This window comes from Rhinolophus ferrumequinum, chromosome 3 (assembly GCF_004115265.2).
Source record: "Rhinolophus ferrumequinum isolate MPI-CBG mRhiFer1 chromosome 3, mRhiFer1_v1.p, whole genome shotgun sequence".
Classification (NCBI taxonomy): Eukaryota; Metazoa; Chordata; class Mammalia; order Chiroptera; family Rhinolophidae; genus Rhinolophus; species Rhinolophus ferrumequinum.
In genome coordinates, this window is record NC_046286.1 from 4,411,591 (window position 1) to 4,424,214 (window position 12,624).

The 12,624-nt window shown below is 54.8% G+C and overlaps 1 protein-coding gene across 5 annotated transcripts in view; it reads right to left on the minus strand.

Moving 5' to 3' along the window:
• The window catches only part of GRM4 (glutamate metabotropic receptor 4), a 118,076-nt gene that overhangs the window by 94,150 nt on the left and 11,302 nt on the right, over positions 1-12,624 (minus strand). For all 5 annotated transcript variants that reach the window (XM_033101088.1, XM_033101061.1, XM_033101070.1 and 2 more), the window contains exon 2: positions 11,210-12,105. In XM_033101088.1, the coding sequence (XP_032956979.1) occupies positions 11,210-11,728 (519 nt within the window). In that variant the 5' untranslated portion in view covers positions 11,729-12,105. The remainder of the gene's footprint in view (positions 1-11,209; positions 12,106-12,624) is intronic.

Sequence of the window (12,624 nt, forward strand, 5' to 3'; positions counted from 1 at the left end):
ACACCGCATTTCCCACGCGCCCCCTCACATGCCCCACCCCAGTCCTACACCTCCAACACCTCCCCTGGGGGGCACCCCACGTGGAATGCATTGCTAAGGGTTCAGCTTTGCCCTCTTCCAGCCGCTCTGGGGTGGGAGCCACACTGGATTCCCTAACAGCCTCCAGAACCTGCGCTCGGAAGGACAGGCAGCTCTGAGCGTGGGGAGAGGAGGCCAAACACCCCTTGCCCAGGGCCCTGACAGAGGTCACTGCGGCCTGTCCTCTCGCCCAAACCACAGGCCCGGGGGATGGAGAATGAGGTAAGTGCTGCCTCTCTTTGCTCTGCAGCCCTAACACCGGAGAACCACCAGGGCCCCTCTCTGCTGGGGCACAGGGCAGGGGCATGCTCAGTGGGCTCTCTTCCTTCAGGACATTTCAGCGGGTGATGAGTTTCAAATTTCCCCTTGGCCCCTGAGCCGGCTGGAAGGAGGCACAGACCTCCAGCCTCCCTGAGGCCTGGTTCGGCCCTCAGGGCACCGGCGCTAAGGGAGGGCAAGACTGGGCTGAGCAGAACTTCACACCTCCTGGGTCACCCTGGGGCATCTCTCCACAGACCCCAGGGAGAAACTGAGGCCTGGGAGGACTCAGGTCCACAAATGAGGAAATTAAAGGAGGGGAAAAGGAGAAGAGTCCAGCCCCTCCTCACACACAAGCACACGCCACCACAGCTACTGTCTCTTGAGCACCTACTATGCACTACGCCCTTTACATTGTCCGATTTAATACTCACAAAAAACCCCTCCCCATTTTAGGCTCAGAGAGGACATGTGACCTGCCCAAGGTCACAGAGTCAGTAGGTGGCAGAGCCGGGACTTTCCCTTTCTGAAGCAGGTTTATGCCCTTGTGGCAAGCCTGCTCCCCACAGCCCTGGGACGTCTGCAGGGCCAGCCTCTGTCATCCCACAGGCGAGCAAAGCAGAGCCCAGAGCAACAGCCAGACTTGCCCACAGTCAGGTCACACTTAAGGGGAAATTTCTGGGGCTACGTGGGGGTCACCCTGAATTACGGGAGGGGTCCTGGGTGGGCTGGGGGCCCAGCAGGCAGTGCTCAGTACTGAGATGCCACAGCCACAATCAGGTGTGAAGCAGGTGGATGGCCAGGCACCCAGCCAGGAGCAGGTGGGCTTGTCAGCCACTTCTACCTCCGGGGCTCTGGGATGAGGCTGCCCCATGTCACCCAGAGAGAAGCCCAGGCAGACAGAGAGTTCAAAAGGGACCAGGAGGACGAGAGAGATGGGGGAGGACGTGAGAGGAAAACAGAGAAAGCCAGAGCCACACAGAATGAGGCAGGGTGCTAGGACATGTCCAGAGAAAGAGGTCACCAGACTGAGAGTCCCTGCTCCCCTCCCCACAACATAGCTTCGGGCCAAGACCTCAGTGGCACCCCAGGACAGAGAAGGGAGGCTGAGCCTGCATCTCCTCCCCTCACCCAGCCCAGGCCCGCGGGCCAGTAGCAAGCCGTAAAGGTCAATTGGAATATAAAGCAGAATTTGCCTTCTTTTAATTTCCAACATGTCTCGGTCATAAAAATGCTAGTTTAATAAATTGGGAGGAAACAGCGTGGCACATAGTTCATTCAGGGCTAGTCAGGGGGAAGCAGGTGAGCTTAACCCTTCAGACGGTGTGGGCCCACCCCTGCCGCAGGCCCTGCCCCCTGCGGCTCCCTGACGTGTCTGTCTGTCTGCGTGTCTCTTCAGAACAGGCACTGGTGGAGGGCGGGGATGACAGGAGAGGTCCAGCCCAAGCCTGCCCTCAACGTGGTCATGGGCTTTGGGAAGACCCACGAGTGCCACCCAAGAGACCCCACGTACCCCAGGATCATTTTAATCTCTGGAGGGAAGTCATGGATTCTGAGTCAGGGTTGAAGGAGGAGACCAAGTCTGCGCATTCCAGGAGGAGGGCATGGCCCAGGCACAGGCGCGGAGGCAGGTTTTGGAAAGCCCCACACGCGATCAAGGAATGCAACACAGAGGGGACTGGAAGGGATGCTGGTGGCTGTGGGAATACCACGGTCACCCTGATGCTGGGCAGGAAGCTCAGCGCTCCTTCTGCAGAAAAGACGACTGGGTAGAGGAGTGGGGTCAGAGTCTTCATCTCACAAAGAGGACAGCTGACCCAGCCAGGGTCACACAGAGCTGGCAGCAGAGCCAGGCCCAGAACGCAGGTCCCTGAGCTATGGCAGGCTTCTGATAAGGGGACTCACAGTCGTCCCCCAAGTGGGGAGCCCGAGATCACCCCCACCATCGGATCCCAGAACCATCACACAGGGGACTCGGGGAAACTCACCAGAGTCATCGCTCTGCCAAAAGCCTGCCCCTCCACACTGCAGAGCGCCCCCCGTGTGGTTCAGACCACACGTGCCCCCTGAAGCCCCCTGAGTGCACCCACCATGCCGCCGGCTCCCCACCATATCATTCTACTTCCACACCTGAAAGGGAAAGGGATTCTTACAGATGAGATGCGCGCAGCCCCAGAGTGATCAGGGGTGGGGATCTGAGCTGCCTACCGCGTGGCTGCCTCCCCGGCCAGTGCTCTGGGCTGCCCACCACGAGCAGGCCCTCCGCAGGTAGCCACAGTCTGTGCCAGGCACGGCCCTGAGCACTTCCAATGCATTCCTCATTTAATCCTCACAATGTCCTATGAGATACGTGCTACAGAAGTCCCATTTTACAGACAAGGAAGCTAAGGCACAGAGAGGTGCCTCCCAGGTAACAAATGGCAGAGCAGGGGGTTGAACCCAGGCGAACGGTCCCAGGGCCCACACTCTATCCACTGCACGCTACTGCCCTCGGGGCTCCCCATCTTACTGGCCCTGCCTCACTCAGGTCTCCAGCACCCAACTCTGTCCATCCTCAGCAGGGAAACAAAGGGGAGGAGATGGGAGGGCCATGCGGGCTCAGGTGGGGGGGCAGCAGGGGGGGAGCCAAGGGGGAAGAACATGCCCCTCACACAGGCTCTGCCCTTTGGTCTCCTCCCCACCACCTCTGCGGCTTCACAAAGACGGTCCAGGGTCCACTGCCTATTTCACAGGTGAGGCAACTAAAGCCCGGAGAGGCCCAGTGACGTGCCTGAAGTCAACAGAATCTTGGTGAACCTTCTCCCACAACACCCTTTGCAGGAAGAAGCAGGATGTGGCTCCTCCCCTGCTCCCAGGGCTGGCTACCTTCCCTCTTAAGCTCCTGGGTCAAGTCAACAACCAGGCACAGTCCTGCCCCAGGGCCTTTGAACCTGCCATTCCTTCCAACTGGAAAACTCTTCCTTCAGATATCCAGAGGACAACCAACCCCCTTCACTCTATTCAAGTTTATGCACAAATGTCCCCTCTCCTAAAAGTCCACTTCTAAGCATCCCGTCTAAACCGGCACCCCTGCGGCCCAGAGCTCTCTCGCCACTTCCCTGCTTTGTTCGGCAGGGGACTTCTCTCCTTAACATTATATGTATTTGTGTTTGCCCTGTTCATTGCTCGCCTTCCCCTTCAAACATGGAACCCCACCAGGGCAAAGCCTCCATCTGTTTTGTTTCCGGCCTTAGAAAGTTGCTTAGAGTGGTGATTCTCCACCTGGTTTGCACATGGGTATCACCTGGGGAGCCCAGGCCCCGTCTCAAACCAATTAAATCTGAATTCCTTGGGTGGGGCTCAGGTACCAGGATTTTTCAAATTCCCCAGGTGATTCCAACGTGCAGACAGATGGAGAACCACTGCTCTAGCAGTGCAAGGCTCAGAGATGTTCAATTCAGATTGGGTGAATGAGTTAACTAATTAATTAATTATTAATTAATTAATTTGTACAGCTGGGCAAATGGAGGTCCAGATGGAGGAGGAAGAGCCAGAAGCCAGACATTACGACCTTGGGCCTCCCCAGGTTCAGCCCCTCCTCAAGGTCACACACCTCACCCAGGGACCCTGCCGTTCCTACCTGGTCTCTAAGAGCCCTCCCTCCAGGACATCTCCAGGAATTCACCCCAGAGACCCCCAAAGGTCTCTACTCTCTTCTTCTAATTCCGCAATAATGAGCCTGTTTGCCAGTCCGTCACTAGACTGAAACCCTCCTATTTCCACTCCCATACCTCCTATACTCAGAAAGGCTCTGCCACCCAGGGTGCACCTCAGAGGAAGTGGGCTTGAGAGGGCTGCAGGGTGGGCGGGGGCACTCCCTGGAGAAGCCAGGTGGGATGGGCACACGGGGAGGCCGGGATGCCGGGGGACATTCCAGCAGCCAGCTGAGCCTCCTCGCAGGTGTCCAAATACAGACCTGACCCCCCAGATCTCATCACCCATGGAGGTCCAGGAACCAGATCTCCCCAGGTGATGCGCCCCAGGCTTGAGAACCACTGGAATGACGCCACTTCTACCCCAGTGGCTCCATCGCCAGGGATGGACCTGCCAACAGGACAGAGAGAACTGGCAGAGAGTAGTCAGGGGCTCCTGCCTCCCCTGGGGCTGCTTCCCGATGCCACATTTCCCCTCCTCCCACCCCCCTCTCCTCTCTGTTCGGGCTCAGGCCTGACCCTGGGTCTTGATGCCCCCTTCCCAGACATCTGCCACAAAGAGACACCTGGGTTTAGGGGAAAGAGAGACCATGTAAAAGCAGAAGGGCTGTGTGGTCCTCATGTTGTCAGGAAGAAAGCCCCTGACAATCACCCTCAGCAAGACCCTCTCCCGACACCTCTTCCACCCCTTCCCACTCCCTCAGCGGCCCAGCACTTCACAGTATTCTAATGTCTATCAAACCTGTCCTGGGAACACCAGAGTCTCCTAAGCACCTACCAACAGCTTTGCACACATTATTGCTTCTGCCAGATGCATGTCATCACACCCACTTTACATATGAGTCAACTGAGGCTGAGAGCAGTCACACGGTGAGGATTAGGCCAGATCTCAAACCCAAGCCTATCTGATGGCCAAGAGATAGGAGAGCAGAGTGGTAAAAAGGGTAGATTCAGGACCAAACAGCCTGGGTTCATATCCCAGCTCCACCGCTTAATGGCTGTGTGATCTTGGATGAGTTGCTTAGCTTCTCTGTGCCTCAGTGCCCCACACGTAAAATGGGGATAACAATTATACACCTACCCGTGGGGCTTGCTGTGAGGATTAGAGCAGACCCTGGCACAGGATATGTGCTATGTAAATGTGATTATTCCACCTTAGCCACCTCTCTGGGAGCGTCCCTCATTCACCCCTGCATACTGAGCAAGCCCTCTTGGGACAAATCTCTAATAACAGCCTACAATGGTACATGAAAATACCCTCTAACAAGAAACAAAGCTTTAGGTGAAAGGAATTCCATAAATAGTGAGGAGCTGGAGGTGTTTGGAGGAAGGAAACACATCCAGGTGGCCCAGGGGTCAACAGAGAGGTGGGCACTGGGGGACACTGGCTTGACCCAGTGGCAAGGTGGGCCCAGCGGCAGGCGCCCCACAGCCGGGAGCTGACACGGAGCTCTGCAGACCACACCTCCCCTGCTGTTGCCACAGAGTTTTGAGGGACATGCGGCTGCAAATGCCTCACTCCCGAGTCCATTCAGCCAAGATTTCCTGAGGGTCTACCAAGGGACTGGCACGAGCTGGGGGTCCTAACGGTGAAGCTTAGAGTCTAGCAGGGGTCAGTCGAAGGTCTCTCTCTCATCCACTCAATGCCAAGGTCACAGCTCAAGAGCAGCCCGAGACGATATGTACATCAGTGGGCGTGGCTGTGCGCCCATAAAACTTTATAGACACTGAACTTTGAATTTCATAAATTTTCCTATGTCATGACATATTATGATGCTTTTGATTTTTTTCAACCACTTAAAACACAAAGATCATTCTTAGCTCTTGGGGCTATACAAAGATGGGCTGGCAGGCTGGAAGAAAAGCCAATAGCAAGTATGTAGGAAAACAAATAAAGACACGACCACAAACTGAGCATGTGGGGGCGCGGAGCTGCCTGTCTGAAGAGAGTCTATTTAAGCTTATGGTTGTACAAAAAGAATCCAGCCTCAAAGAGTGGGGGGAGCACATTCCAGAAAACAGGGGACAGCAGGTGCAGAGGCCGTGGGGTGGGAAAATAGCATGGCATCTTCAAGTGACACAAAGAAAACAGTATGACTGGTGTCACGTGCCCCCAGGAGAGACAAAGAACATGGTCAGGGTCTCCAGGTGGCACAGCCAGGAGTTCTGGAGTTTGCATTTACATCTAAGAGCAACGGGAAGCCAATAAAAAGTTTAAGCAGGGCGGTGCGCAGATTTGTTTGGGCTTTTAGAACAATCGCTCTGGCTGCTGAGCAAAGGTTTGTCTGGGGAGGCCCATCTGGAGGTCCTGGGAGAGGAGAGAAAAGGCGTCTGCAAAGGTCTGGGTGAGACCCAACCAGGACACCTGAAAGGAAAGGCTGCAGGGTTTGCTGACAGGAGAAAGAGGGTGGTCAAAATGCCGCCAATATTTTGGCCTGGGCGCTGGGAGGAAGAGCTGTCTTCAAGGAAGATGGCCAGGCTGTGGGAGAGTGGCTTTGTCCTCTTGAAAGTTGCTCTTAGTTGTGCAGTGAACATACTTTAAAGACACAAAACCCACGTCCTCAACAGAACATCTGGTGTTAGCTAAGCCACAAAGTTTCCCCAGGAGCCCTGGGCTAGGCACTGACGGGCAGACAAGCCAAGCACCCGACAGACAGCTTTCTCTAGCAGCAGCCACAAACCTTCACAGAACTTACAGCCCCACATGGGACAAGAGAACTCACACAGCCAGGCTGGGCGTGGTGCACAGAGGACTAAGGTCAATAACAGCATCACTGTCCTGGGAAGTTGGGACACCTGTCCACCCCCTGCTGGCGGGCGTCCCCTCCATCCTCTCTCCTGCCAGCCTCTTCCTGCCCTCGCTCCGCTCCACGCCAGTCCTTCTTCCCACGCCCCACTGTTGTGACAGTGAGAAAACGCTCATCCTCCGAAAGTTAGGTTGGCTGCTCAGTCTCAACCCTGCAGGAAGACACCAGCAGATGGTGGGGCCTCTCCAGGATCAGCCTCAAAGGTCACCGTCTGTCACTGCCCACCCGCTCCAGCCTCTTCTGCATGGACGAGTCTCTCCTGCTGACTTCAGGCCCAGCTACAAGCTGTGCAATGACATTTCCCGTGGGCTGACTGTGTGCCAGGCACCATGCTAGGTCTTTTGTGAACATTAACCCTTAATTCCCACACCTGGCCTATGAGATAATCACTATCCCCGTTTTACAAATAAGGAAACTGAGGCACAAACAGGCTAAACAATTTTCCAAGGTGGCAAAAGCTGGCTCCAGCATCCAAATTCATAACCACCACACTGTGCAATCGCCCCTTCTTTCAGCCTCATTTTTTTTTCTCCACTGCAAAATGAATGAGGCACTCAATGAAATGATTTCTGGATCCTTCTATGCTCTTATAGGCCCAGAACCTAAAAAGTGCTTCCTTCCAGGGCATGTAGTATGTTCTTTCTCCCCTCAACAATGGCTACTCACAGGATAAGATCTTACGGGCTCATTCATACTATCATGTAAATGACTGCTATAATGAGTGGATATGGTGGATGTGGTTAGGTAACTCTGGCAGAGCAGAGATTCAAACCCAGGTCTGACTGGCTCCAGAACCTGGGCTGTCCCCACAACATAGCGCTGTATAGGCCCTTTGCTCTGGGTTTAAGGTATTTACATCCAAAAGGTATTTACATCCATCAATGTTCCCTGTCCTAGGAGAACGGAGCCAAAATGAGGATGAAGGAGGGGGGTGGGAGCAGGGAAGTAAGGAAGATAAGCTGTCAGATCCATGGCTTCCCAAAGCCAGGGCTTCTGACTCCCAGTGAGGGCCTGGGGTTCGCGTCCCACTCCCAACCCAGTTTATTTCAGCAGGCAGTCTGGAAGGAGTCAGGTCTGGGAGCTGGGGACCTGACTTCCAGCCTTGCCCTGTCACTTAATCAGGGCTGGGTTTCCATACCTGTAGGATGGGGCGTTGGCCCCTCCCAGCCCATACAGTGGACTTTTATTCACACCCTTGCTCTAACTGCACTCCATTAACATTCTGTAGGCATAACATTCCCCAGCTCTCAAACCCAGAGCTCCTCTCTGAGCTGTGCACAGGAAATCCACCTCTTGGAAGGAGAGCTATAATCACAGCGTCCGGTGGAAGTCCCCAGCAGGCCCTTCTCATGGCCTTGGCGGGAACAGGAGCGGGGCTGGGGCCACAGTGGTGCCCTGTGAAATAGACACCTGCCAGGGCCGCTCCCCCAGGTGCCCCAACGTGCCCCTCTCTCATCAGCTCCTGCCTGAGGCTCCTGCTCCTGACCCCCCCCCCCCCCAGAGCTCAACCTTGTGCCTCTGTAAATGGCTTTTAAGTTTCTCGCCCAGCCTCTCATTTCTATCAGTTTAATTATTGAGAAGCCCTCTTGTCGCCAGCCAGGAACATTAATGCTGTTAAAAGAGACCCAGAAAACGCAGACCACAGCTGTCAGTCTCCCTCTGGCTCTCGCCCGTCTCCCCCTGCCTCCCCCTCACTTTCCTTTCCCAACATGCCACTCTGTCCTCCATTCCTTCTCTCCTCCCCAGGCCTTCACCTCACGGTCTCATCCAGTTCTCTGTGCAGCCTGGGGGACTCCTGACCCCCGCCCTCCCCCCACTCATCTCTCTGTAATCTGAGGAGGCAGAGACAAACTGAGGCCATGGCCAGATGGGCAGAGGAAAAGGAACACCTGTGAGCCCCTAAGCTGGGGAGCCACTTTGGCCCCTGGCCACTTCAACCCACCTGAGACCTTCCCCATCCTGGGAGCAGTTAGCACAAAGGCCACAGCCCACCCCACGTGGGACACTAGGCACCTCACCCCAAAGTAGCCATGTTTCTAAGAACATGCTTTAAGGGCTAACACTGACAGTGACCTTTCTTGGAGCTGTTGCCAAATGGCACACGACAGCCCTTGGCTCCTTTGATCTTTTTCACCTCCCTATAAAGTGGGCACTGGCTCCCCTCTGGGAGATGAGTAGAAATGTCCCTTACCAATGTCATAGCCCCAAGGGCCCAAACAGGCTGTTTTACCATCTTTCTAAAATAACCAGAGTCACAGATGGAGTTTAATAAAAGCTCAGATAAGGGAGCTACAGCACCACCTATGCTCTGACCTTCTCAGAGGTTGTGGATCTATGCCCCACCCAGACAGGCTGACAAGGAGTCCTGGGCTTGTCCCCCCACTGGGCTCCCCCAGAGGGCCCGGGTCTCCTCACTTGCCAGGGCAGGCAGGCTGAAGTGATGGGTCAGCTAACCCAAGACAGCACTAGGTCTTAGCCTGGGACAGCCGCGCCTCGCTCCCACACGCTCTGGGTCTCCACGCCTCACTGCAAAATTGGGCAGGTAAAGGACTGGGCCAGGCTACCCATTCTCAAAACAGCCTACCAAGGAATGGCCGAGAACAACACAGCTCCCCAGGGACTGCTCCAATTGTCCCTGCAAGGGCAAAGTTTCCTTCAAGTCTCCTACTTCATCTTCATAATGCGTCCATTTGTTTTCAAATTAACATAGTGTTTTCATCTAGATCAGGGGTGTCCAAACTTTTTTCAACGGTTTTCACCAAGGGCCACATGCGGTAAAATACACACACAGCCGGGCCACTCACTCGAGGTGAAGGACGTATTGCCTCATCTGGTTTATTTAAGTAAACTAAATATATTTTTGGTATTTGCTGCGGGCCAATTAACAATGGCTGTGGACTGTAGTTGGCCCGCGGGCTGCAGTTTTGACACCCCTGGTCTAGATCATCAAGTAAAACCAACACCTCAAGAAGAAGGTGGACCACATGGCCCAGACCAGCCATGGCAGAGTTCCAACATGGCCCCACAGTGACAGGACAACTCTAGCCTCCTTTCTTTCCCACCCGCCCCTATCCCCAAAACAGGGACCTTCTGCACCATTCCCCCCCACTTCTACCCCAGCTCCCACAAACGCTCCCAAGTACTGATGCATGATGGGATTGGGCAAATGGGGTCCAGAAAGTGTCCAGGTAAAAGGGCTCTAGCCTCAGCACTTCCCACCATGCATGTGACCAAACATCCTTTCTCAGTCCACTCCCTAACTCTGGAGACTGTGAGGAGAGAAGGGGCCAAATCCAGAGGCGAGAATCAGACACCAGGGTGAAGGAGGCCCCAGTGGCTTTCTCTGTGAATCCCTTCCTCCTCACCCTATTCTCTCTCTCCCCCTCTCTCTCTCTCCCCCCTCCCCACCCACCTCTGTCTCACGCACACACAAACACACACAAGCACGCACATACACACACACACAGAGCAAACAAGAAGGCTCAGAGAGAGGAGCAGGCACATAATTATTGGTAAAATGCTCGTAATGTTTTTCTCTCTACCCGGTAGCTTTCAGTTGTTTTAGCAGCTTAGCGAAGCACTTGGCTCCAATTGAATTGCAAATCAGCAGCTCCTGCCCCAGGAAGAGAGGAAGGGAGGCGGCAAGGAGAGGGTAGGGAGGGATTCCAGAAGGAAAGGGAGAAAGGTGTGCAAGGAGGAAGGGCAGAAGGAAGGAAATGAGCGAGGGAAGCTTGAGTCACGGCCAAAGGCAACAGAAACAGGGACCGCCTGCTCACCCCAGGCCTTTTTCCATCCTCATCTCCATTCTCTGTGGGCTCAGTGGCCCATCGCCCCACATAAAAAATCAGGACACATTTTCTAACCATAATCTTGAAGCAGGGGGGCAATAAGGGGCTTTTTCAACGACCCAAAAGAAAAACATCTTTCTTGGAAATTGCGATTATTCGAAAACCATGTCAAAACAAAATTCTTACTCTTTCTACCTGGCAAGCTCCAATATTCATATTTCCATTCTATCTATCTGTCTGTCCTTTAATCTACCTTTCCATCTGTCTGTCTTTTTATATATCAGTCTGCCTATCTCTTTCTCCCTTCTGTTGTTCCAAAAGCACTTCCTTTCCCCCCCCTTGGTTCAGAGGAGCGAAGTTGATCAAATAGCTTCCGGCGGCAGGTGCTGTTTCAGCACCACGGTCAGCGCCACCAAGCTGGGTCCTGACCCAGACACCGTCCCTCAGCTGGACCTAAGCTCTGACCATAGGCTGCCCCCAAATTCTCAGATACTCTCTCTCAAAGAGAGAAAAGGAGAAAAGAGCTGGCCAGCCCTGCCACCCTGTTGGGGGAAGCACACCTGGGGGCCAAGCGGCAGGCACTCACCTTGAAGAGACGAAGGATGTTGGCCACCATGATGGAGACTGAGCTCCCGGAAGCACCGATGACGCCCACCACACGTTCAGGCTTGGTAATGATGGGGGGGCCGCCACTGCCACAGCGGACCTCCGTGCCATCCTTCTCGATGAGCGCCTGCACAAAGGTCAGGGACTGCTCGAGGGCGTGGGTGTCCCTCGAGCAGGTGTCCAGAATGCGGGCGCCCAGCGTGACATTGGGCAGCAGGTCCGGGTCATTGTTGATGCGGTCCAGGGCGAAGAGCATGGCCTCTAGTCGGTGGATGCCCTTTTCCTTCTTTAGTTCTCCACAGGCCTTGCCCTCTGAGCCCCGGCCGTGCACCGGGAACAGGCCTCCCAGTGTGATGTCCCCATCTATGCGGATGGAATTCATGTGGGGGTGGCCCTTGGGCTTCCCCAGGGAGGAAGGCACCCAGGGGCCATAAAGGCTGAGGAGCAGGCAAAAGGGCAGCCGGGCCCACCACCAGCCCCAGCCTCTCTTCCCAGACATCTCGGAAATCCCTAGAGATCCATGAATGGGAGGCCTCACTCAGCCTTGGCAGGCCCCTGGCCCCAAGGCCTGGGTGAGCATGGGCAGAGCGACCCCCACACGTCTGTCCAGGGCAGCGTCAGTAGCAGGGTGGCTGAGGGCAGCCAACAGAGTGAACCATGCTGATGCTCCTTGCCACCTGGGCGGTGCTCAGTTGCCAGCACAGCCCATGCCCACAGGTGGCAGGGAATGGCCTTGACGTGGCAAAGCTCTGTTCTTGGTCCCCACGTCCTGCAGGCCTGTTCCTGATGGATGACTGTGAAAGGAGGAGCGTGCTCCTAGCTTGGCGTATCTTGGCATCAAGGAGAAAACAACTCCAATGCTCTCCTCCTACCAACCTTAGAAGGGAGAGAGAGAGAGAGAGAGAGAATCAAACAGAAGCCCAGAGAAGACATTAGTTATTCTGATCTCTCATCAGGAGCCTGAGAGGAGATGCTGGAGTTTATAGCCTACAACTCCACAAATGCCTTGAACTTGGTTTCCTCCTGGATGCTGCTCAACTTTAGCCAAAATGGGAGAGCTTCAGACAGAAATTAGGTCATGTCCGAACACTTCTTAAGGCCTGTACCCACTGCCATCAGAGAGGACACTCCCCAGGTAACAGCCTGGAACTGTCTTGGGAACACAAGGGGTCTTCCTCAACACTCATCCACCTGAAAGAGAAGCGAGAAACCAATTCCACCGGGCCCAACCCCATTTTAGAGATGAGGAAACTGAGGTCCAGAGCAGGAAAGCATTTTGCCCAAGTCACACAGGTAGTGACCAGTAGAACGCCACCTAGAACCCAGCTTTACAGCTCCCAGCTCTGGAACCAGAGACACTTAGGCTCCTTACGGACTCAGAGACAAGGGAGGCCA